This window comes from Leopardus geoffroyi, chromosome E2, assembly GCF_018350155.1.
Source record: "Leopardus geoffroyi isolate Oge1 chromosome E2, O.geoffroyi_Oge1_pat1.0, whole genome shotgun sequence".
Lineage (NCBI taxonomy): Eukaryota > Metazoa > Chordata > Mammalia > Carnivora > Felidae > Leopardus > Leopardus geoffroyi.
Window position 1 is genome coordinate 42909195 of NC_059335.1, and position 25951 is coordinate 42935145.

At 50.0% G+C, this 25951-nt stretch overlaps 2 protein-coding genes across 11 annotated transcripts in view; both read left to right on the plus strand.

Moving 5' to 3' along the window:
* SLC9A5 (solute carrier family 9 member A5) overlaps positions 1-21377 on the plus strand; it is a 31545-nt gene extending 10168 nt beyond the window's left edge. Inside the window, exons 1-17 of one of the 8 annotated variants that reach the window (XM_045443042.1) lie at positions 10-1571; positions 4821-5123; positions 7108-7271; positions 7462-7540; positions 7811-7988; positions 8562-8782; positions 8998-9200; positions 9423-9512; positions 9607-9677; positions 10402-10531; positions 10994-11085; positions 11248-11374; positions 12786-12833; positions 15197-15367; positions 15890-15959; positions 16635-16769; positions 19928-21377. In XM_045443042.1, coding sequence (XP_045298998.1) covers positions 1379-1571; positions 4821-5123; positions 7108-7271; positions 7462-7540; positions 7811-7988; positions 8562-8782; positions 8998-9200; positions 9423-9512; positions 9607-9677; positions 10402-10531; positions 10994-11085; positions 11248-11374; positions 12786-12833; positions 15197-15367; positions 15890-15959; positions 16635-16769; positions 19928-20400 — 2748 coding nt within the window. In that variant the 5' untranslated portion in view covers positions 10-1378 and the 3' untranslated portion in view covers positions 20401-21377. Of the gene's footprint in view, positions 1-9; positions 1572-4820; positions 5124-7107; positions 7272-7461; positions 7541-7810; positions 7989-8561; positions 8783-8997; positions 9201-9422; positions 9513-9606; positions 9678-10401; positions 10532-10993; positions 11086-11247; positions 11375-12785; positions 12834-15196; positions 15368-15889; positions 15960-16634; positions 16770-19927 lie in introns of those variants that run through there. The other 7 variants (XM_045443044.1, XM_045443043.1, XM_045443048.1 and 4 more) reach the window with 7 other exon arrangements.
* Positions 21378-25635: 4258 nt separating this feature from the next.
* The window catches only part of PLEKHG4 (pleckstrin homology and RhoGEF domain containing G4), a 36090-nt gene continuing 35774 nt past the window's right edge, over positions 25636-25951 (plus strand). For 2 of the 3 annotated variants that reach the window (XM_045443034.1, XM_045443036.1), the window contains exon 1: positions 25637-25685. The gene's annotated coding sequence lies outside the window, so the exon portion shown is untranslated. Of the gene's footprint in view, positions 25686-25951 lie in introns of all 3 variants that reach the window. The other variant, XM_045443035.1, reaches the window with a different exon arrangement.

Sequence of the window (25951 nt, forward strand, 5' to 3'; positions counted from 1 at the left end):
CGGCGGGAAAACCCAAGCTCGCGCCCCGCCTTCAAGAGCGCACCCACGTCAGGGAGGCTTTCTTTGGGCTTGGGGGCGATGAGGCTGCGCTCTGGTCAAGGAATTCTTCGGGCAGGTGGCGCGGATATTTCTTCAGATAGTGGCCAGCCAGGTCTCCCTGGGTTTAGGGATGAGATGGCCCCGATTCCTTCAGTTTGAGGGATGAAGTGGATGGGATTACATCATTTGGGGAAAGCATGCAGATGGGTCCCTTTAAGTTTGGAGCAAGAGGTGAAAATACATTCCACTCAGTATGAAGGAAGAGGTGGGATGATTTCCCTTTAGTTGGGGTAAGAAGATGCCCCTCAGCTCTGGGAGAATGATGTGATGACTCAGTTTGAGTGGGGAGGTAGAACATATTTTTCCTCAGTTTGGGCGAAGAAGTGGGGTGGTTGCTTCTCAGCTTGAATGAAAAATGGAGTCGGTCCTCCTCAGTTTGGGGCGAGATTAGCCGAATGCCTCCTCAGGTTTAGGGGAAAAGGTGAGTGGATCCCTCTTAGTTTGAAGGGAATTGATAGGCTGGGTTTTCCATAGTTTAGGGAAAGAAGATACGTTCCCTTCAGTTTCAAGAAAAAGGTGAGGAGACTTCCTTGTAGTTTGATGGAAAGTGTGGCCAAATGCTCCTCGGTTTGGGAGATAAAGAGGAACAGCTTTCTTTTCAGCCTGGGGAGAGCCGGGCCTAATCTAGGCCTTGGAGTTTCTGGGGACTTGGAGGACAGCGTTGTCCCTCACGGCTTTCTGGGCGCGCCCAATGCGCGTGCGCAGCTCTGTTCTGGGCGGGGGCCCGTAGGGGGTCCTAGGCTCCGGAGGGCGGCGGCGCACTGCCACCTGCCGTCTGCACGGGGCAGCGTCGGGGCCCGAGCCTTTGGTAACAGTAGCGGGCAGCTCGCCGCGGGTCTGCACTAGCTGTGGAGACGCGCCCCTCGGGCCTGGACCCCGCCCCTCCCCCCTCCCCCCCCTCGCAGGCTGCAGCCTTGGGCGGGTGGGACAGTAGTGCCTCTGGAAGGCTGTGGCGGCTTACAGTTCTGAAACCGGGTCGGGGGAGCTTTGAGGAAGGTTTGGAGGAGCGGACTCGAAGGAATAGGTTTCGGGACTTGGGGGAGAGCTGCACTGGGGGATTTCCAGAGCTGAGAATGGTTTAGTGGGGGAGGAGCAGGGGTCCAGAGTCCGGGCGCCCGGAGCACGGTCTCGGAGTCCGGACCCGGCTTGGGGGTTTCGGAGCCAGGATTGGGGGGAGCGGGCCCCACGTGCTCGTGACGCGGGGGCGGCCGGTAGGCGCGGCGGCGACGCGAGGCCGGCGGCCGTGCGGTGCCGGGAGGGCGGCTAGGCAGTCGGCAGGATGCTGTGCGCAGCACTACCGCTGCTCTGGCTGCCCCTGGCGGGGGCGGCCGCAACCGAAGAGCCCACCCGGGAGCCGGGGTCGCCCGGCGAGCCTCCTGCAGGGCTGGCGCTCTTCCGCTGGCAGTGGCACGAGGTGGAGGCGCCCTACCTGGTAGCCCTGTGGATCCTGGTGGCCAGCCTGGCCAAAATAGGTGAGTGCGTCTGTGGGAAAGCCAGGCCGGTGGCTGGCAGCGGACCCACCCCCACCCCCTAGTCGCCAGATCTGGGCCGGCTTCTTGCACAGTGCCAGGACTCAGGCTCCAATTCCACAAATCCGGGCTCTCACAGAGTTCCTGCGCCCTCTCTTGTGGCTCTGCCTCCTCCCCTTCGCGCGGGGGAGGTCTGAGGCTTTGCCTTCCCTAAGGGCTGCCTTTGCTCTCTCCAGCCTCATCCCTAGACTCCTTTGCCCTCTTTGCTCCCCTCTTACCCTTGCAGTAAACCCTTCGGTCTGGCCCCTCCTCCAGCAATCTCCAGCCTCCTAGAACCCTCTGTCAGCGACGAGGATGAGTGGGGACATTGAAGGGATAGTGTTCTCCGGAAAGCTCAGGCATCTTGGTCCTGAAGAAGCAGTCTTCCCAGGAGACCACGTCCAAGTGTCCACTTTCTTGGGATACTAGACTGTCAGTTTTTCTCTAGTCCCCTTCTGCTCCCCTATAGATGCACTGTTCTTTAGGTGTGCTTAGCGGCACCCCCCCCCCCCCCCACCATAATTCAGGTCTACATTCTTCCCACTTCAGGGGTAAAACAAACAAACAAAACAACAACAACAACAACCACCCACCTTATTTATCAGGGCCTTGCTTACTATATGCTGCCTACACTAGGTGGTTTCGTACAGCCGACCTCCTTCTGTCTGCACAACTTGTGCTTCACATTGCTTACCTTGAATAGAGCTGCTTTTCCTTACTTCTGCTCTTGCCTCCCCACTTCTGAGCAGCCAGTGGCCCCTCCTCCCACCAGCGACCCTCCTCCCTCTCCCTGTTCTGCAGGCTCTGCTCTGGGGGTGACTAATTATAGCTGAGCGTTGCTACTCACTCCCCAGCTATGCTGGCACAGCCTGTACTCCAGTCTCACCATTACAGTCTTCATGTAGGAATTACGCAGCTTAGAATTTGCCCCTCTACTGCCCACCACCCCCCTACCAAGGGACTCTGTTGGTGGGGAGGAGTTGCTGGGCAGGGACAGAAGAACTTTCCACTCTGTTCTGTCAGCCCATTAATAATGGAAAATGGGGGCTGAAATGCCTTCAGGGAGCCTACTTCTGCCTGAGAGCAGACTTTGGTGATGGGTTTTGGATTGCATTGTGGGGGCTGATGCATGCTGTGGAGGTGAGGATGGAATAGAGTCCCTGAAGGAGAGGAGAGGGAAACTAAAAGTAGGGAGGGATGTGTATGGGCAGATCTATGACTGAATTTGCCTTAGGGTCTGTCAGCAGTGAGAGCAAGGTGGGAGAAGCCTCAGATTTGGGAACCAAGAATTGGGTTTACTGAGGATCTATGGGTTGTAGGAAAGTTCTTGTCTTATTTAGGGTTTATAGTAATGACTGTAGTTTCCCCCATAATTGGATGCCAACTCCTCTGGGGGTAGGCAAAGATAGCCTCTTCAACAGCCACACACACACACACACACACACACACACACACATACACACACCAGAGAAAACAAAAAACCTTCTCACAGAGGAGGGGAGAGATTGGAATACCTTCCCTCAGCTTTATTACTAGGAGGTTTGTTTTCTTTTGTTTTCCTTTTTATTCAACAAATATTTATATAGATCCCACTATGTACCAGGAACTGCCTGAAGCCCTTTGGATACGACTTCCAAAGGGCACTGTCTTGGCATTGGGTCTCACATAGGCTAACATGGAGGCTTCTTCACTACCTGCCACTCCAAGTATGGGGAGAGTTGTTCACTTGAGATCTCAGGGCCCAAGGGAGAGACAAAACGACTTATTTTAGTGGGGAAAGGTAGGAGTGGCGATAGTGCTAGAAACCCATTACATGCTTCGTCTTCTTTTCCTGGGGGACAGGTCTGTCATTATTTTCCCCCAGAGTCATTTTTTTTTAAAGATTTTTTATTAAAAAAATTTTTTTTAACGTTTATTTACCTTTGAGACAGAGACAGAGTGCGAGCGGAAGAGGGGTAGAGAGAGAGGGAGACAAAGAATCCGAAGCAGGCTCCAGGCTACGAGCTGTCAGAACAGAGCCCACCGCGGGGCTTGAACCCACGAGCCGTGAGATCATGACTTGAGCCGGAGTTGGCCGCCCAACCAACTGAGCCACCAAGACACCCCTAAAGATTTTTTATTTTTAAGTAATCTCTGTACCCAACTTGAACTTACAACCCCAAGATTAAGAGTCACATGCTCCACCTACTCAACTGGCCAGGTGTCCCTTCCTCAGAGTCATTTTTAATTAATATTTGTTGAGAACCTACTATATGTGTGATATCCTGGTGGGCACATTCATACTGTATCATTTTATACCCACCTTGTGTAATAGGTATTTTTTTCATATTATAGGAGAAGAGATTGAAGTTCAGGTAAATTAGTCTGTGATCATACAATTAGAAAGCGACAGAGCCTGATGAATGAGGGATCGTCTTACCGCTAAACCCAATGTTTTTCAACTACTGTTTCCTTAGTTGAGGCATTATAATGAAAAGCACATTGGGCTAGGATGTCTACAGTGCTGTTAGGAGGTATAATATGCATTATGGTCTAGTTAGGGAGGCAGGACTCAATAATATATTAGGTAACATTTATTGAGTGATTACGATAAAGCATCGGGCTAAGTGCTATTGAGTAGATTGCTTTATTTAACATCACAACAATCCTATGAGATCACTACTGTTTTTATTCCTATTTTGCTGATGAGAAAACTGAAAGAGAGGTGAAGTTATGTGCTCTGAGGTCACAGAACTAGTAAATAGAGGAGGTAGTCTTCAAACCCAGGCAGCCTGGATCTAGAGGCCCTGATTTTTACAGCTATGTTATACACAGAAATATACCAAATAACATTTGCTGAGGCTCAAATAATGGTTACGGATAAGGGAGATCAGAGAAAGGTGAGATGCCCTGAGGATGAGAGAAGAGAGGAGGGGGCATTGCCAGAAATGGAAATAACAAGCAAAGGCCTAGGTTACCATGACAGGAACACCAAGAAACAGACAACTTTAGCTGCAGTGGAGGGTTTATGGGCATGGAGGTTGGAGATTCTAGTAGTCCTGCGTTTCTTTTCTCTTTCCTTGGTCTCAGGGTCAGGGTTCCTGACCTTGGATAACCTTCTAAGAGTGGGAGGTTATAGGCCAGTGTATATGTGTTGTGCGCACGTGTGTGTGTGTGTGTGTGTGTGTGTGTGTCCAATAAGCTGATGCATCCTGCCCTCTTCTTGCATTGTAGTGTTTCACTTGTCTCGGAAGGTGACATCACTGGTCCCTGAGAGCTGCCTGCTGATTTTGCTGGGACTGGTGCTTGGAGGCATTGTCTTGGCTGTGGCCAAGAAAGCTGAGTACCAGCTGGAGCCAGGCACGTTCTTCCTCTTCCTGCTGCCTCCTATTGTGCTGGACTCAGGCTATTTCATGCCTAGCCGGCTGTTCTTTGATAATTTGGGTGCCATCCTCACCTATGCTGTGGTGGGCACACTCTGGAATGCCTTCACAACAGGTGCTGCCCTCTGGGGCCTGCAGCAGGCTGGACTTGTGGGTGAGTGACCCTAGAACCTGGACCAACCCCCTTCTCCACCTCTGGAGATCCCATATTGGCAAGAGCCCTGCCCTGAGAGTTCTTAGGTCCCTCCCACCTGGAGTGCAAGGCAATACTCCAGATGGGCCTACAGCCTTCATTTAGGTCTCTGCCAGTTGAGTCTGGGCTTCTGCAGCATGACAGCTGAGCAGAGGCCTGGCTCCCAGCTGTGTGTGGGCTGCTGAGGCTGGGAAGCCTGCATTACTACTGCTGCCTCCTGCCCTCTGTTACCACACTGCCATTTGCCAGCCTTGCTCTCTTGAGGCACAATTCACCATTCCTGCGAGGGCCAGCCATCCTGGCTCTGCCCAGGCCACATTAGGGTGGTTTTCTGTTATTATTATTTTTTTTATTAAGATCTATTTATTTATTATAATAATTTTTTAAGATTTTAGTTTTAAGTAATCTCTATATGCAACGTGGGGCTTGAACGTACAACCCCAAGATCAAGGGTTGCATGCTTTTCTGACTGAGCCAGCCAGACACCCCTTTAAATTTTTTTAAAAGTAATCTCTACATGCAGCATGGGGCTCAAACTCACAACCCTGAGATCAAGAGTCACATGCTCTTCTGATTGAGCCAGCCAGGTGCCTTTATTATTTTTGATAAATCCATATTATACGTCCACAGAATGCAATACATTACCCTGGATATTATATCTTTACTTATCACATGGACTCTTTTTTTTTTTTTTTTTTTTTGAACGTTTATTTATTTTTGGGACAGAGAGAGACACAGCATGAACGGGGGAGGGGCAGAGAGAGAGGGAGACACAGAATCGGAAACAGGCTCCAGGCTCTGAGCCATCAGCCCAGAGCCTGACGCGGGGCTCGAACTCACGGACTGCGAGATCGTGACCTGGCTGAAGTCGGACGCTTAACCGACTGCGCCACCCAGGCGCCCCTCACATGGACTCTTTATAGCTACTCTATTGGGGTATAATTTGTCCCATTTAATAGATGAAGAAATAGAGGCCCTTAAACTCATTTGATAAAGGTTAGCAGGAGAGGTCTGTTTTACTGAGGTTCTTTGCCCTCAGACTGCCTTTCCTGCTCCCTTCTTCCTCATTTCCTGCACCAAAATCCATTCAACTCGGAATGTTGATAATTCAGACTTCTTCCAAGGTACAAAGAGAGGTTTGCAATTTCTACTTGAGGCCTCCTACCTGGTTTTCCTAATGGGTGAGTGAACTCTTTGGGGAAGGAAGGGAAGGGAGGACATCAGACCATAATAATAGTACCAATAATAGTAATAATATTAATCCTAATAATAGGTAATATCTATTAGGTACGTACTTTGTGTTAGACTCTGGCTAAATAAAGGACTTTTTGAGGTAGATACTGTTATTATTCACAATATATACATGAGGAAACAGGCTAACAGAGATTCTATGACATGTTCAAGATCTCCCAACGGTGGGTGCTTTTCCTACCATACTTAGCCCTCACAGATCGACAGCCCCTACCCCTTCTGCTGAGTATTGTGAGTGTCATATCCTTTAGGCTGAGAACCACAAGGGTGGGAGAAAGCACTATCTCCCTAATAAAGCCAGTCAGCAGCCAATTTCCACCTGCTGGTGGTTCTTATTACTGTAGCTGCAGATTTTATTGTCAGTGCCACCTTAACTTTTCAGGTTATGTAGAGCTTTCTTAGCCATCTCCTGGGTTGATTTTGCAGCAATCTCGTGAGGTAGGCAGATGAGGAGGCATGGCTTAAGAGAAGTCATGTGACAGTGACAGCACCAACATCACAGAGCTGGTAAGTGGCAAAGCCAGGCCCTAGGCTCAAGTGTCCTGACCTGCGGGCTGATGCTGTGTTCACCATCCTAAGTCCTCTCTGGGTATCCTTGTTTCCACAGTGGGGGTGGAGCCAGGGCTTGTCACAGGGAATGCTGTGGGAAACTGGATACCTCGCCAACTGCTGTCCCCCATCTATCCCTCAAAAGCCCCTCGAGTGCAGGCCAGCTTGCTGGACTTTCTGCTATTTGGGAGCCTCATCTCAGCGGTGGACCCTGTGGCTGTGCTGGCTGTCTTTGAGGAGGTGCATGTCAACGACACTCTCTTTATCATCGTCTTTGGCGAGTCCCTGCTCAATGATGCTGTCACTGTGGTGAGAGTGCTCAGCTGGCTGCCATTCCCTGACCCCTGTTGCCATGCTCTGACTATTTGGGTGTCTGAGCATGCTCAGACCCTTCCCTGGGTTCCCTGGGTAAGAAATACGACCTCAGATTTCACCCTCTCCCAGTAGTCCCAGTTGAACCTTCCCCCTCCTTTCTCCTGACTCTCATCTTCTCACTCAGGTGCTGTACAAGGTCTGCAACTCCTTTGTGGAGATGGGCTCTGCCAATGTGCAGGCCACTGACTACCTGAAAGGAGTCGGTCAGTATTTCCCCGCTTTGGCTGGGTTGCTGAGTCCTGCCCCCTACTGCATCAGGACAGAGGAGGCTGTTGGGTTGCCTCATTCTCCTCTATAGAGAAATGGGGCCCTGAGAACCTGAGAAGGAGAGGCTTTCCTGGGATCCTGGCTCTGGGATCCTGACCCCTGGGAGTACAGTGGGCATTGTCCTCTACTCCCTGCCAGGCAGCAGTCTTATCCGCCCGGGTGGGGTCCAGGCCAGGGGTCACGCTGACAACCCACTCCTCCCCCAGCCTCCCTGTTTGTGGTCAGTCTGGGCGGGGCAGCCGTGGGCTTAGTCTTTGCCTTCCTCCTGGCCCTGACCACACGCTTCACCAAGCGGGTCCGCATCATCGAGCCGCTGCTGGTCTTCCTCCTCGCCTATGCAGCCTACCTCACTGCTGAAATGGCCTCTCTCTCTGCTATTCTTGCGTGAGTCCTGGGGGCCTTGCATGCAGGCAGCTGGGAGGGGGCATTGGAGATGGTTGCCCCTCACATGGACAGAAGCAAGACCCTAAGGAGGCAATAGGTTTCCCTGTGCCCTTGTGGTAGTGGGAGCCTCAAATTCCCCTGGGAAGATAGTAAACCTCACGTCATATTTCAGGATCTACCTCTAGAACTGCCTTGGGCACTGCAGAACCTAGTCTTCCTCTTCCTGAAGTGCTCTCTGGGGTATAGGCTGAGCTAGAAGTGGATCTCAAGGCCTGGTGCCACTGGCTCTAGTGGCTACAGTACTGCAAAAGGTGCCTAGAAAGGATGCTAGTCAGAGCATGTTTCTCCCACCTTCCTCTCCAGGAGGCACTGAATGGGAACTTGGAGACTTGGACCCTTATCCTAAGACCCCCACTAGTTGTTCTGAGACTGTCTCCATGCCTCCTTGGGCTTCAGCCCTGATGGTCTGACATCCTGTGATGGGCAACACCCCTCCTGCAGCACGCTTGAACCCCAGAGGCTGTGCTTCTGCAACCCCTCCTTACTTGTCCTGTCTGTCAATTCCTCTTCCAGGGTGACTATGTGTGGCCTGGGCTGTAAGAAGTATGTGGAGGCCAACATCTCCCATAAGTCACGCACGGCTGTCAAATACACAATGAAGACTCTAGCCAGCTGTGCTGAGACAGTCATCTTCATGCTGCTTGGCATCTCGGCTGTGGACTCTTCTAAGTGGGCCTGGGATTCTGGGCTGGTGCTGGGCACCCTCTTCTTCATCCTGTTCTTCCGAGCCCTCGGTATTGCCAGCACCCTCTGCTTTCCCACTCTACTTCCTGCCCTGCCCCAGCTCATCTCCTAGTCTGAGTCCATATCCTTGTCAATTCCTAAGCCTCCCCACTATTGTTCATCCTTCCTAGCCCCTGTCAGACCTTAGCCCAGATACTTGGTACCATCCACTCCTGGGTCCTCCACTACCAAAGCCCTGCTCCCACTGGCCTCCCTCCTGCTGTAGGCGTAGTCCTGCAGACGTGGGTGCTGAATCAGTTCCGGCTGGTCCCTCTGGACAAGATTGACCAGGTGGTGATGTCCTATGGGGGCCTGCGTGGGGCTGTGGCCTTCGCTCTCGTCATCCTACTGGACAAGACCAAGGTCCCTGCCAAGGACTACTTTGTGGCCACCACTATTGTGGTGGTCTTCTTCACAGTCATTGTGCAGGTGGGAGAGCCCATGAGGCTGGGTAGGGAGAAGGTCCAACAGGCCCTGGGGGAGGCATGGAGCCTTTGGGACAGGGGCTCCTCTTTCTATTGGGGGATACAGGGGCCTGACTTCTCATATCTTGAGTGCAGTGAGGTGGAGGTACTGAAGCTGAGGCCTAATTATGGGGAGAGAAAGGCAGGGAACTGGATAGGGCAGGGCTCACCTGCTGCCTGTCCATAGGGCTTAACCATCAAGCCACTGGTCAAGTGGCTGAAGGTGAAGAGGAGTGAGCATCACAAACCCACCCTGAACCAGGAGCTGCATGAGCACGTGGGTACCAGAACCCCATCCCTCCACCTATACCTCTCTTCCTTCTATTTTAAGCAGAGTCCTGATCCAGTCCCCCTACCCACCCCCCTTCTAGACTTTTGACCACATTCTGGCTGCAGTGGAGGACGTTGTGGGGCACCATGGCTATCACTACTGGAGGGACAGGTGAGGGAGCTCCCCCAAGGCTCCTTCAGCAGCATCAGACCCACCAGCCAGGGCAGCACTGGGGATGTGCCACACTTCTGAGAAGGGACACGGCCAGGCTTGGGCTGGGTGACCTCTGCCAGGAGCCCTTTCAGTGGCATCCCAGTACTCTCAGGATAAGACAAGTCTTCGCAGTGAGGCCTGCCTGGCCCTGTGTGGTCTGGCACCTTCCAGACTCCAGCCTCATCATGCTGTGCTCTGTCCTTGACTGTCTGCCTGCTAATTACATGGACCCTGGTTTAGAACCTCAGGACTCATTGTGCTCCCCTACCCTGCCATTGGGACCTTTGCACATATTCTGTGTATTAGAACATTTTCTCACCTTCTCACCTTCTTAACCACTGTTTCTCCTTCAGATCTCACTATAGGCATCAAGTCCCTAGGGAGGCATTCCCTGGCCTCTCTGACTAGGACGAATCCCTATTATACTCTATAATTATCCTTTGTAGTTCTTGTTATTGTTGCAATTCTGGTTATTTGTAATAACTTCAATTTAATGTCAGGTTTTCCTATAATGCTGTAAGTTCAATAAGGGCGGGGACTAGCTTCAATATTCTCCCTGGCTGAGAGGCCTATACCAAGAGAGCCAGGCTGATGCTGGCAGTGCCCCTACCTCATCTGAGGAAGGGCCAGCCAGCTGGGCCTTGGGGATGGGACTCAGGCCTGGGCCTGACATCTTCTGTAGGTGGGAACAGTTTGACAAGAAGTACCTGAGTCAGCTGCTGATGCGACGGTCAGCCTACCGCATCCGGGACCAGATCTGGGATGTGTACTATCGACTCAACATCCGGGATGCCATCAGCTTTGTGGACCAGGTGGGCCAGCAGCCAGTGGTGGGTAGCCAGCAGAGCAGGGCAGGAAGGAGTGACAAGCAGGTAGGACCTGAGCGGGGAGTTGGGAATTCCTAGCAGACTGGTAAAGTGGCACCTGCAGAAACCAGCCTGACGTGATGCTGAATTCAGAGTCTGGCAAGGAGTAGAGAAAGTTGAGAAACAGCTAGACTCTGAAGTCAGCAGATGCAGTTCAAGTCTTATCACTTACAGACTTGTGACCTTGGTTAAGTCCCTTATCCTCTCTCAGCCTGTTTCCTCTGTTGTAAGAAAGCAGGAATAAGAATACATATGTCACAGAATTTTGTGGATTCAATATGTAAAGTGCATAGCATAGTACCTAGATGATCAAAAGAACAGAATAAGTGTTAACTCTTGTTCTTTTTATTACCCTTTGACTGGGGTACCCTCAATCTGCTTGCTTTCTGACCTCTGTCTTGGCCCCAGCAGGGAGGCCATATCTTGTCCTCCACAGGTCTCACTCTGCCCTCTATGCCCAGCCGCAATTCTATGGCAGAGACATCTGTCACGAACCTGTTGTAAGTCCTTGAACCCCCCTCCAATTCCTCAAGCTCCTCTCTCTTGGGCCCTCTCTCTGCATCCCTTCTGGGAAAGATTTGTGGGCACTTTTGCTTTTTGCCCTTCCCCTGGCCTGTGCCTCCTGGCCCCTCCTTAGCACACATGTTCCCTGCTTCCTGCAGGAGGGAGAGTGGCAGTGGAGCGTGTCTGGATCTGCAGGTGATTGACACAGTGCGCAGCGGCCGGGACCGTGAGGATGCTGTGATGCACCATCTGCTCTGTGGAGGCCTCTACAAGCCACGCCGCAGGGTGAGAGCAGGGAGGGTGTAAGAGTTCCAAAGGGGAGTGGAGGTGGGGGGCATTTGGGGGAGTGGTCTGGGGAGACCATGACTGCAGGCTCAAGAGGCAATTGGCACCAGCTAGTGAAGAGCTATAAGTGCCCAGTGGAAGAGCATGGGCATTATCTTGTAATAACATTTAGCTTTTTTTTTTTTTTTTTTGGAAAGGGTTGGGCTGATATAAGCACTGTTTAAAGATATCTTCTGGTAGCAGAGCATAGACCAAATTGGAGGGGCGAGGTGTGAGGCTGGGAGAGCCAGTTGGGAGGCTGGAGTGAAAGACTGGATCAGAGTTGGGTGGTGGTAAAGGAGAGGAGCACATAGGATTGAGTGGTTGTCTTGAGGGGGAGAGGAGGGGATGGACTACAGAAGGCTTGATGGGGTCACAGGCAGAAACAGAAGTGCTGAGGAAGCCTGTGGGACCAGCTTAGTATGGGGAAGGCAGACATCTCTTGTAGGTAGTGTTAGTCTAATGCAGGTCAGGAAGCTCAGGCTGGAATGGTCCAACCCATTCAGGAAGGAATCTGTTGCAACCCCACAAGGGGGCAGCATGCCATTACCTTGAACTTTTCAGAAATGGGAAGGCAGCTGTTACCATTCCTGGCAGTTTTAACAGTCAAGATTGTTTCTACGGTTGAGACAGAACTGGCTTCCTTTAACTTGCTGGCACGGGTTATAATTTGACTCTCTGCAGCTCTGCAGAATAAGCCTTCAAAGGTTTCAAGACAGTTCCTTTTCACACAGTCCTTCTTGCCCTCAGGCCAGCATCCCCTCTCCCTTGTCTCCCTATGTCTTCTCTGGTCATAAGAAACAAGGCCCTGAATGCTGCTCTAGATGTGGTTGACCACAGCAGGGCATAGAGGCTTTCTTACCTTTTTAGTTCTAGAACTTGCAAGTCTCTTCCCGATGTTCTGAATCCCTCCAACTTTGTCTTACCGCTCTGAGGCCCCAAAATGTCCTTACAATCAGGCATACTCCCATGTCTTCCTCAGTTAATGGCTATTCGACTCTGTCTCATCCAACCTGTGGGGGTTTTTGTTTCATTTTGTTTACTTTTTTCTTAAGGCACATCTCACTCACAAAACTAGACAGAATAAAATAACTGATTTATGCATTACTCAGCTCCCCTAATTATCGATGCATGGTTGATCTTGTTACATTCTGTACCTCTACCTCATCCCATCCACACTTTTTTATCTTAAAGCAAACTCCAGACATAGCATATCATCTCTAAATATTTCAATATGTATCTCTATGTGGCAAGAAGTCTACGTATACAATGTATGAATAAAATAGTAGTGTGATTATCGCTTATAACAAATAACAATAATTTCTTCTCACATGAAATATCCAGTCAGTATTCATAATCATCTTTTTTCCAGCTGGTTTGTTTAAATCAGGATCCAAATAAAGCCCACATTTTGCATTTGGTAAATATTTCTCTTTATTAAAGAAAAAAATCTCTAATACTTCCTTCTCCTTTTCTCCCACTTGCTATTTATTTATTGAAAAAACTGGATACTTTGTCTCAGGGAATTTCCCATTTTGTAGATTTTGCTAATTATATTCCAGTGGCGATGTTTAACATGTTCCTCCATCCCCTGTATTTCCTGGTACTTAAATCTAGAGGCCTGGTCAGATTCAGGAACATTCAGTAGGTGTGCTTTGTATTATGTATTGTATCACATCAGGTTGTACATAACGATTGGTTGTCTATGGATGTGTGTGCATAAGATTGGTCAATGGGTGCAGTTCAACCAGTTCTTATGTAATCAATTAGAAAACAAAACAAAACAAAACAAAACAAAACTGGAGAAAGACTGTGCTTATCCCCGATAAATGTCATTTTATTTGATTTAGCCCATCAGTGCATCGTTTGGATCCCATGTCTGTCACCAAATATCTGTTCAGATTCACATCATGTGAAAATTTGCTAAGCCTGTTAACTTTATATTTATCCAAATCAACATAAAAAGTTGAACAGGATAGAGCTGAGGACAGAGCCCTGTGGCATGCTACTAAAAACTTTCCTCTAGACTGACAAGGATCAAGCATTTTTGGGTATGGTTACTCAACTAGTTCTGAATCCATTTAGTTATACCATAACACAATCCATAATTCTTCATGTTCACAGAAATGTCATCCAAGAGAGAGAGACAGAGTGTTTAGTATGGAGTTACAAATATGAGATTATAGTTTCAGAGATGAGGGCTGGACATAAACATAAATAGTCTTTATTGTCAGAGATTTCCTCACCTGGAAACATCAGAATCCCTTGGGGGAGCTTGCTAGACTACATATTCCTGGCTTTACCTCCTGGAGATTCTGATTTTGTAGTGTGGAATGGGACTAAGAATCTATGGCCTTAATAAATCGCCCAGGTGATTCAAATGCAGCTGGTGTGATGGCTGCATGATGTCTGTGACTGGGTAGCTGAAGCTGGGGGAATGGAGAGTTCACTGCAGAGAGCTTTTGGAGGTGAGACAGGAAGGCCAAGGACAACACTGTGAGAAATGCACATGGGAGAAAAGGAATGGGAACCAGCGAAGGAGAGGAGATGCGCAGTAGCAGATGGTGTCTTGGAGGCCTGGGCCAGAAGGACGGCTGGATGCTGCACAGAAGTCAGGCCAGCGCCTAACCAGAGATCATGCCCTGGCACTGGTGACCAGGGAGAAAGCACTGTGGACTTGTGGACCCTGGAGTTGTATTTCTGGTATTTAAGAAAGTAATGGGTATAAGGGAAAGTATCAGAATCAAAGTATAAAAGTTTGGCAGCAAAAGGGAAGCAGTGGCCTTAATGAAAAGGCATTCTTCAGGGGAGAATGGGCCAGGGGCATGCTTAAAAGCAGGGTGGTGGGCTGGTTGGCATGATGAGAGAAGGAGTGAAGGTGCTGGAGGGCCAGGAAATGGGAGGGAGCAGGGAGCTGATGGAGGCAGGGAGGAGTGGGCTGAACAAAGTGGAGGCCAGGGTTCAGGGTACGCCTGTGAGGGAGCTGGATTCCTGCACCCCCAGCAAAGAGGGATCCCTCTCGGTGATTAGGTGGGGGAAGGCAGATGGAAAACTTGAAGGGAGCTCTTAGAACTGGATTGGGGCAGCAGAAAATACAAGTTGTAAGAAAGGGTCGTACTAGGGAGGTGAGCCCAGATAAGGTGATTTGGACCAGATGGCAGTACTTCTTTTTGGCGGTCTAGGTCGGTATGTAATGGGCTTGGTCTTTGTGAGAAAGAGTGGGAAGGAATAGATGATGGGAGTGGTCCTAAATTGGGTGCAGGTGGCTTTTGGGATCAAAAGAGTCCAGGGTGTCAGGAGAGATAGTTCTGGAAGTCCAAGGTTGTTGCAGAAATGGCTGGCTGGAGAGTTTCTCGTAGAGGGAGAATCCGATATAGCTGGATAGGGGTGTGTGGGCCAGGCACAGGGACCAGGCTCCTTAAATGGAAGGGCAAAGAAGGAAATGTCCCCCACAGTCTCATTGCAGCCCCAAGGGACAAGATACAGGGTCCCCTGCCTCTTGTTACTTCATATCAGAGAAAATTGGGGAAGGGTAGTGTGGAGGATAGGGACAGCCAGATTTGGGGGGATAGGTTCAGTGATAAAGGGAAGTTATTCCCCCAGTGAATTGAGAATGCAGAGTGTCTGGCTGGGTTCCTTTTGTACTTTTTGTTTTTTTAATCCGTGGCTAGTTCTGGAAAAATGGGGCTGGGAGGGTCTATCGTGCACATGGTGCTATGGCCTGGTCTCCTGTGGGAGGCCAAGGCTCCTGGCCTCATGGCAGGGTGGGCCTGTCATTGCCAGTACAAAGCCAGCTGCAGCCGCCACTTCATCTCAGAGGATGCGCAGGAACGGCAGGACAAGGAGGTCTTCCAGCAGAACATGAAACGGCGGCTGGAGTCCTTTAAGTCCACCAAGCACAACATCTGCTTCACCAAGAGCAAGCCACGACCTCGCAAGACCAGTCGCAAGAAGGCATGTGCTTTCTCTGGGACTTCTGTTTGGGGCTGGAGGCTGATGGCACATAGTTTTGAGCTCCCAAGTATTGGAATCCAGCCCAGGGGAACCCCTAGTTGGTTAACCCTCAGAGTCTTGGTGGCTGCAATAGTTTGGGTTCCCTTTTGTATCTTCGTAGAGTCCCAGAAGGGTAAGGTGAGCCCTTTTGAGGGAGATCTGCATCTTGCTTTGTGGTCACATCCTGGGAGGCAGCAGGACCTCCTACCAGAAGTGACCCAGCATGAGAAAGGCAGGTTCCTGAGGTCAGGGGGAGGGGGCGCTCCAGGAGTGCCTAATTCAGCCCAGGCTGAGGCATCCAGAGCCCTTGCTGGGGCATAGGTTACTTAGACTCTACAGTTGGCTGGGAGGACAAGGGCTGATGGAACCACTGGGATTGATATAGAGTCCCTCCCCAACTGTGTCAGGAAGACCCTACCAGACAACAGGGTTGGGATTTTGAGCCAGGGCCAGAGACTTAGGGTTTTTTTTCTTGGTCCTCAGAAGGATGGTTTAGCTAACACTGAGGCCACAAATGGGAAACCTCCTCGAAATCTGAGCGTTCAGGACACAGGCAAGCAGGGAGTGGGGGTGGGGGGAGCTGAGGATGGGGTGGGGGGCAGAGGCCCATCAGCCAAAACCTGGAGGATCTCCTCTGTGCTACATTCAGTGCCATGGACTGAGGCTCCTTCCCTCAGGGACCTCTTGGGCTTACCTGATTTCAAAGCTGGACATGTTCTAAGCAGTTCTTAATTTGTGACAGGAGGTATCTAGTAGATAACTACAGGTTAGAGGCCTTAAGGACAGGGAGAAGGTGTCATGGAGAAGGGGGGAGCTTGAAGGATGGGTCACCCATGGGGCCCAGTGTCCTGCCTACAAAACCAGGAGTTTTTTGGATGAGCTGAGCATTGATGGGTCTTCCAGCTCTCCTGACGCTCATGTTTTCAGTTGATGATGGGGCTTCAGGGCTGAGAGAAGATGATGGAGGAGCTAGAAAGTATGACTTCCCTCCTGGCTTCCTCTGAAGACTCTGCTTTCTCTGGTGGCCTCCTAGGGCTCTGTAGCCCCACTTAGCTTCCTCTTCAGCCCAACCCACTAGTCTAGTGCTGAAAGAGCCAGAGGATAAGGTGGGGAGGCTCTGCCAGCCATGGGCTCTGCCTGGGTGGACAGGGAGCTGGTTTGGCGTCGTGCAGTACCAAGAGGCAGCTGCTGGGCTGGCCACCCCCACTCAGCTCTTGTCCCTGTCCAGCTGCTGTGATCTTAACTGTGGAGTCTGAGGAGGAGGAAGAGAGTGACAGTTCGGAGACAGAGAAGGAGGACGACGAGGGGATCATCTTTGTGGCTCGGGCCACCAGTGAGGTTCTCCAAGAGGTCAAGGTCTCAGGTAATGGCTTCCTCCCAGCCCCCCACCCCCACCTGGGGCAAGCAGGAGCTGTGCAGCTGCCTTCTTCCCTCTTCACGCATGGCCTTTCCTCCAGACAACTCCCTTTTCCTACTCATTTCTTTACCAACCAGCATTTCCTGAGCATCTCCTTTATATCAGAAATCTGACATACCTGATCTAATTCAATCCTCACAATAACCAAGGTGGGGAAACTGAGTTCATAGAGGAAAAAGGGACTTAGGATTTGTCCAGCAACCCACAGCAGAACTGGAATTTGAACCTGACCCATCTGACTCCCAAAACCTACACGTTTTTCACTGCCTCATTGCCTCCCTTTACAGTCTAGCTAGGAATATGAGGTGACAAGCAAACCTAACACCAGGCTCTGTTGTGACTCATGCTCAGCGCACCTGCCCTCAGGTAGAGAGCACCTGGTGAAAGTGGCCGCCTGACCTGGGGGAGGAGCCTGAATTCATCAAAATGGCATTATAGCAGATAAAAAACAATACATACATGTTTCCATATGTGGAGACCTAACTTACTCATATCATTGCTGGTTGGCTCCAGCATCCTCAGGTGTCGTTTTAAAATGTCTTCTTATAGAAAATAACAAAATATATAATAGAATCATAAAGTTAACTGCCTATTACCCTGCTTCAATAATTACCTACTCCTAACCAATCTTATTTCATCTCTCCCCTCACCTATGCCCCTCTCTTCACTGGGTTCTTTTGAAGCAAATCTCAAATATATCACCTTGTCAATAAATACTTAAGCATGCATCTTTAAAAGATAAGGATTCTTCTTAAAAAATACAACTGCAGTACTATTGTTATATCTAAAGTCCCTGTCGTCAAATATCCAGTGTTCAAATTTCCCTGATTGTCTTAATATTCTTTTTTTTACAGTAGGTTTGTTAAAATAAAAATCCAGATAAGGCCCTCACATGACATTTGGTTGATAAGTCTCTTTTAACCTACAGCAATGGTTCTCAAGGGGGTGGTAGTGGAGTGATTTTGCCCACAGGGGACATCTGGCAATATCTGGAGACATTTTTTGGTTGCCACAGCTGAAGAGGTGCACTTGCATGTAGTGGGTAGAAGCCAGGGATGCTGCTACATACCCTGTGATACACAGGACAGCCCTACAACAAAGTATCTGTGTCCCATCTTGTCAGTGGTGTCAAGTTTGAAAAGCCCTGATTCACAGGTCCCCATACCTCCTTTTTCCCCTTCCAGTGTATTTATTTATTCATTATTACCTTTTTAAAAGGCTCTTCTTGGGGTGCCTGGGTGGCGCAGTCGGTTAAGCGTCCGACTTCAGCCAGGTCACGATCTCGCGGTCCGTGAGTTCGAGCCCCGCGTCGGGCTCTGGGCTGATGGCTCAGAGCCTGGAGCCTGTTTCCGATTCTGTGTCTCCCTCTCTCTCTTCCCCTCCCCCATTCATGCTCTGTCTCTCTCTGTCCCAAAAATAAACGTTGAAAAAAAAATTTTTTTTTTTTTAAATAAAAGGCTCTTCTTAAAAAATATTTATTTATTTATTTATTTATTTATTTATTTTGAGAGAGACAATATGCACGCACGTGAGCAGTGGAGGGGCAGAGAGAGAGAGAGGGAGAGGCAGAATCCCAGACAGGCTCCGTGTTACACCACAGACCCCATCACAGGGATTGGTCCCACAACTGTGAGATCATGACCTGAGCCAAAATCAAGAGTCAGATGCTCAACCGACGAGCCACCCAGGTGTTCCTCCAATGTATTTATTGAAATAATCTGGTTATTTGTCCCACAGTCTTTCCTTGTCTGGATTTTGCTGATTGCATCCCCAAAGCATAATTTAATATGTTCCACCATGCCTTATATTTCCTTAATATTCCTTAACCAGCAATTAAATCTAGATCAGATTTCCGTTTAGATGTTTTGGTAAGAATACTTACTTGAGAGGCAGTGATGGTGTAGTTTGTATCACATCAGGAAACACATCCATGTCACTGTTTCTCTTTTGTGAGGTTAATATTGATCGTTGGGTTCAGATGTTAGCCCCGTCCATTATGAAGTTCGCCATCAGTGTTTCACCAGTCTTAGCAGTCACTGATGATCATTGCTAGATCCAACATTTCATCCAGGGTTGTACAGTGGTCATATTCTACATTGTTTTTTCGTCTGCGTTACTAGCAGTTCTTCTATTAAAAAAACTTCTCGTCAATGACTTTGTTACTTTGAGGTACAGTTCATACTGGAATAGATAAATGCTTGATTTTATTCCTTTCACTAATCGGTTTTCAAACCAATGAAGCATCCTCCAAAGGTGAAGACTGAATTCTTTTGTTGTTTTAGTTTGGTCGTTGTTGTGAAAATGTAATATTCTGGGTCTTTTAAGAGAGGTAGTTTTACTTCCAATCACAGCATCAATACATTTCATACTGTACTTGACAGCTCAGGACTTTATCAATGAGCAGGTATGTATGTGCACTTGTTATACGCAAGGCATCATGCTTGACTTGGAGAGCAGGGGGCGGTAGGTGTCCAGGGGTTTCTCTTTCCCAGGTTTCCTCTTTCAGAACCTCCAACTTCCTGCCATGCAGTGGCCCAGTCTTCCATCCTGGCTGCCAGCAGTCCTGGGACTCCTGGCTCAGGTCCCCTTTGTGGCACAGTGTTAGCCTACTATTGGGTTTGCATGAGCTCACACTCCTGGGCTCTGTCCCACCAAAGGGCTGTTATGGGTGCTTAGGCAGGGTGTCCAGCACCAAAGCCTTTGGTGTAGAGCCTCGAGATATTCCTCACCCTCATTGCTGTCTCCTCTGGGATGGGCCTGGCAGGATATGGTTTCTTATGCCAGTGCTACAACTCGGTGAGGGCTGATCGCAGATGCGCTTTTTTCCTGCCTGGCTCCTGCTTTCTCTTGCTTTAGTTATTTTCATTTGTTTAGTCAGTATTTGCCAAGCAACTACTATGTGCCTAGGCCTGTTCTAGGTGCTGAAGATACAATGAGAGCAAAACCAGCTATAGTGCTTTCCCTCGGCAAGGCATTCATCAACTAATTACACAAATGGATGTAATAAGGCAAATGTGGAATGAATTTATTTATGAAAATGCAGTTATACTTGAGAAGGATTCCAATGTGTTACTAATGAGTTCGTGTGTATTCTCTGTCCCTAGGGAGCCTTGAGGTGTGCCCAAGCCCACGCATCATCCCCCCCTCCCCAACCTGTGCAGAGAAGGAGCTACCCTGGAAGAGTGGGCAGGGAGATCTGGCAGTCTACGTGTCCTCGGAAACCACCAAGATTGTGCCTGTGGACATGCAGACAGGCTGGAACCAAAGCATCTCATCCCTGGAGAGCCTGGCATCCCCACCCTGTACCCAAGCCCCAACTGTGACCCGCTTGCCTCCTTGCCCACTGGCTGCTGAAGAGCCTCAGCACCCTTTCAACCTGCCGTATGATCCACGCCCTAGCTTCGCCTTTCCCCCAAGCCTGGCCAAAGCTGGCCGCTCTCGCAGTGAAAGCAGCGCTGACATCCCCCAGCAGCAGGAGCTACAGCCCCTCATGGGATATGAGGACCACACCCATCTTAGTCCAGGCACAGCCAACTCCCACTGGTGCATCCAGTTCAACAAAGGTAGCCGGCTGTAGCCCAAGACTCAAGGAGGAGTAGGAGGCTGGATCCCCCATGGGAAGTCTTCCCTGGGCAATAGGCAGAGGCAGAGGAGCCCACTTAGCCTGACAGGGGGCCAGAGGAGCCTGAACTAGCAACTGGGCTTCCTTGTGGCAGGTCAGAAGGCTGTTGGGCTGGTCCTCACAGCGACACTTTCACTACCCTCCCTGCTCCTAATTCCTGCCATCTTCCCTTTCACTAAGGCCCTTACCCTGGCTAAAGACCCAGTCCAGAGCTTCTAGGAGCTAGGCCCACCCAGTTGGGAAGCTGATGCTCTTTCCCCAGTGGACCCTCCGGGAGTCACTCTAGGCAGCTGTTCCTGCCCCCAAAGCAAGGCATCATTCCACAGCTAATGCTGGCCTTTCCTGCCCTTCACTCACCCCAGCACCAGCTCAAGGACAGTACCCTGGCAATGAGGCTCCTTGAGGGGCTGGTCCTCAGAGGCACTGGGGTGGGAGGTGGAGCAGGTCTCAACCTTAGGCTTTGTTACCTGTTGGGTCAGCTACCTATAGCCAATTTTTGAGGGGCAGTGGGAATCTGTGTCCAATTCTTGCTTTATCTCCTACACTTTGCTGACATTTATTGGGGCCATAGTTCTTTCTTTTACAGGATCGAGGCCACAGGGCTGGGCCTGGCTTCAGATCAGGGCTGTTTCTTGGCAGGGGTCACTCTGAAGATATGCTGCTCTGCATCCAAGTCTGGAACTTTCAGATCTCTGGGTCTATATTTTCTAAGGAGGGGAGATAGTGGCCTCTGGGGCACTACCACCTTGACATTCCCCAAATAGGAAAGAAGCCAGGTATTCCAGGGCCACCACTCCACTTCTCTGGGGGCTGGAATGCCTGGCTGAAGTAATAAGGGGGCTGACTGGGTGGCAGGTAACTTTCCTGGGGTTAATACCTGCTTTGTGTCTTGTATCTTGAACCTGAGACACATTAAATATCTCTCAGATGGATGGGTGTCCTGTGTCCATGGGGGGGTGGCTCTAGGGGTGGGGGTGGGAGCAACTGGGGTATCTAGTGAGGGAAGCAGAAACTTGCAACTTCCTGCCTTGGGGCTTTTAGGATAGTGAATGGAGGGGGATCCTGGGAAGGACTGTTAGGCGTGCTGGCCCTCTTCCCTTCTCCTTCCTCCCTTCCCAATATGGTCCCCTGAGCAGGGGGGCTGCAGTAGTAGTCCAGGGATCACTGTATGGGCACAGGGTCACAGAAAATGGGGAGACCAGCAGGGAAAGAGACCCCAGAAGATAGATCCCCAGGTACCCAAAGATGCAGCCACTACATACTGGGACCAGATAAGCCTTCCTTGAAAACCCGGAGGCAGGTGTAGGACAAATAAACAGAAATACTCTGCACATGGCAGATGGGAGGCCAATATCCAGGGAGCTGGTTACCCTGTGAGTTTACACTACAAATTAGGTAGTGTGGGGTCCAAAAACATCTAGGAACAGAAAGGAGACCCTTAGGTAATAGCAGTCCCAAATTTAATTTCCACTGTGTCTGAAGAACTTTTAAGAAAATATCTGACTTTATTGAGATATAACATATGCTATATATATAACATATAGTTATATAACATATAGTATATAATATACCGTGAAACTCACCCATTTAAAATATACAGATTGGTGGTTTTTAATATATTTACGAGTTGTGCAACCCTCATCACAATCTAAATTTGGAACATTTTAATTATCCCCAGAAAACCCTGTGCCTATTGGCAGCCACTCCTCATCCCCTACTGCCCAGCCCTACGTAATCACTAACTTACTTTCTGTTTCTATAGATCTGAAGGACTCTGGATGCTGTGAAGGTTACATATTTAGTCAACAAGCGTTTACTTTTTCTGTGTTATGAATGGGAAAATGGAAGGAGGAGTGACTTGAGCTTTGCCCTCACATTGTTTATACTTGGCAGTGATAGGGCCTGGTAGTTAAACAGTCCACTGTCACTTACCAGTTATGTCAGCTTAGGCATGCTACATATACTCTGTGAGCCTCAGTGTCCTCATCTCTAAGACAGAATAACAGTTATTTTATAAGTTTGCTGTCAGGATGAAATGACAAAATAAGAATCTAGTACACAGCATGGCCCACAGTAAGGGATCATAAATGTTTGCCATTACAGGTCTTTTTTTTTTAAGTTTATTTTGAGAGAACATGCTCAGGAGGGGCAGAGAGAAAGGGAGAGAGAATCTCAAGCAGGCTCTATGCTGCCAGCACAGAGCCCAATGCAAAGCTCCATCTCACAAACCATGAGATCATGACCTGAGCTGAAATCAGCCAACAGCCACCCAGGTACCCCAAGAAGTATTTTGAGCCACCTGGGCACCCCATGCCACTACAGGTCTTATATCGCAAGGCAAGAAGCAAGGAAAGTGCTGTGGGGCCCTGAGGAGATTTGGGAAGGCTTTGGGAGGAGCTAGTGTGGGTGAGAGTGTGTGTAGGGATTCAGACAATATAGGCAAAGCTGGGTGGATGCATTCCAGGTAGAACAGCATAAACAAAGGACGCCCAGAGCACACATGGCAAAAAGCTAGGAGCAGTGGGTGTTGTACTCTGGAAAGACCAGCCAGGGACACAAAGGCTTGAGGGGTGACACTGCTGAATTTCGGAGGTGGCAGAAAGTTGATCTGGGAGAATTGTGATCTGGAGTGTGGTGTGGGCAGTAATGTGCTTTTTGGGAGCTCAAATGCAATTGGTGTCAGATGGAATGAATGAAAGCCCAGGTAGAGGATGGACTGGTAGAAAAGAAGGCTGGGGATGGGAGGCCTGTATCTGTTCAAGCAGCCTGGGGACATGAAGACGCTGGAGAGGGCAGGCAGCCATTCTCAGACTTTAGAATCACAATCACTGAAAATCTGTCAAACATGCAGATTCCTGGGCCTGCCCTAAGGTTCTGACTCAGCAAGGCTATGCAGACCCAGAAATCTGTAATCTTTTTTTTTTTTAAGTTTATTTATTTTGAGAGCATGCGTGCAGAAGCAGGGGAGGGACAGAGAGAGAGGGAGACAGATTCCCAAGCAGGATCTGCACCATCAGCACAGAGCCCAATGCAGGGCTTGAACCTACAAACTGTGAGGTCATGACCTGAGCTGAAATTAAGAGTCGGATGCTCAACTGACTGAGCCACCCAGGTACCCCTCAGAAATCTGTAATCTTAATCAGCTCCCTTCAAGGGAGACAACAGAGACCACATCCTTTGAGAATTTCTAGATTAGAAACGTAGTAGAAGTCAAATTCACACAATCACACTACCAAAGGTGTAGGTGAGAGGGTACAGGCGGCTCCTGGCTTGGTCCTGGGTAACTAAGGATGGTGGGACAGCCAGGAAGACAGAGTTAGTCAGAGATAGAGGGGGAGAAAGCAGGTGAACACAGCCAGGGAGAGGCAGGCACCTGGGATGTAGGAGAGTGAGCAAGTCAGGGGCTTGTCTGCGGTTCACCACCTAACTGGGCAAGATGGCAGACATGGCCTTCAGGGCACCCTGAGCTGCATCCAGACCTTGAAGGAAGAAGGATTTTGACCAGGGGAGATGGGCATGGGCTTTCCAGGTAGAGGAAACAGACAAGATTTGTGATCAGATGAGTTTTTCAGGCCAGTATGGAGTTTGGAGTTTATTTTGGCCCAAAGTGAGAAAGATCTGGAAGGTTTGGGGATATTGTCACCCTTGCTATCTAGGGCAGTACTTAAGAGACTGTGCAAGTTTTGGGATGGAGTGAGTGCAATGACTTTGGGTCTCTTATCACTAGGCTCATAGCCCCTCTCCTGTTTTTGATTGATTCATGTTGGCAAGGAATGGGAGGCTGAGGGAAGGCTAGGGAAGGGGCAAGAGAGGGAGGTCCAACCCTATTTTATGATCTCAGTGGAAAAAGCTGTTGTGAGTAGTTTTTGTTGCCAGCAGAGCCACAGAGATGGGCCCCATGAGTCACTGCTCAGTCCTGCAAACTCAGCCCATACAGCCTCCTGTGGTCAGCAGCCTGGGCTTGTTCCAGGTCCAGCCCCCAGTGTTCCCCTCTAGGCCTCAGTATGTCCCCATTTCTATCTATATCTTTGCCATCCTAGGACTGTGCATCCTGCAGCTCTCTGCCTTTTCTGTTTCCTTTTCAGACTGAGCCTCTGAATCTATTTGTGACTCTGGTTTACATCTGGCTCAAGGATAGGGAGCCTCATGGGGACAGGAGTAACGTGACCACTCTCAGGCGCCCCTAAGCATTTGTTCTATGCCAGGCCATATGTTAAGTGCTGGAAGTACAGAAGTGACAACACTCTTTTCATGTAGCTACAGTGCACATTGTATTGTGGAGTGAATAAACTAAGGCCTGACCCTGACCCTCGATCTGCCTGCCTGTGCCCAGCAGTGCTGGGGTCAGCTATGGCCTGTAGCTTGGGGACTCTTACCTGCTTCTGGTATTGAAGGGGTATGTGTGCCTGCCAGCAGGTCTCCCCAGCTCTTAGGGCTCTTAGGAGGCCTGGCTGGTGGCTGGAGGTGGGCAGACAGCGGGCAACAGAAGGAGAGGGAGGGAGCAGGAGGCAATGACTCAATGGGGCGGCCCTGGGACAGTTGGGGAGGGAGCCAAGGTTGGTCCTGATGCTCACTAAAGCTCTAGGAGGGTGGGACCAGAGGACCCGGCTGGGAGCTGGGGATGGAGCAGGACAATTCCAAAGCTCCTCTGGCAGCCAGATCAGCTCATGAAGAAGGCTCCTAGGAATGTGGTCTGAGAATCTGGACTTTGGAGGCTGATGTGGCAGCTAGGATGGGGTGGGCAGGATGCTGTTCCCACCGTGCCTGCTTCTGACACTCTGGTTTGCTCCTCCGGCAACTTCCAGGCTGATGCTTCAGAGCCAAGGAAGTCATTGTACCCACTGCCCCCTCCCCTCCCAGGAACCAAGGGCCAGAGCATGTTGTGGGCACAGTGTGTTCTTCTGGCCACCCAGCCTACCTTCTTACAATCTTCCCACAAATTTTGGGGAGTGTCAGGCCAGGCACACATGCCCTAAAGGGACCTCATACCTCTGAGCTGGGAGGGATCTCACAGGTCAAGTCTCCAGGTAACTTTCACCAGTTCAGGATCCCCTGACTGAGGGTGAAATGATGGGGAGGGCATGAATATAGCCCAAATGCTGGCAGCGAGTGGACATTGACATATGGGAGGGTCTTTCCGAGTCCTGTGGCAACCCCAGGGGGAAAAAAAGGAATGACTTTCTTTTTTTACAGGCAAGTAAGGCTTAAAGAGAACTGAGTTGTTGGAGCTCACCCAAAAGGTAAGTGCAAGAGCAGGCCTGGGTTAGTATCTCTGGCTCCAGGACCCTGACCCCAGTCCCAGCCTCCTTGGCTGGACTTTGTGGGGAGGGGGTGTAGGTGAAAGTGACAGGAATGCACCAGAGTGGAGGGTCTGGGCCTGGTGGATTCTGGCAGGCCTGGGTAGTTCCTACCCCAGAGGCCTCCCTGCCCCCATCCTCCCTCCAGCCCAGACAGCAGTCCCCCATCTGGTCTTGGAATCATACAAACCTGTGTCTTGGGGCCTGGG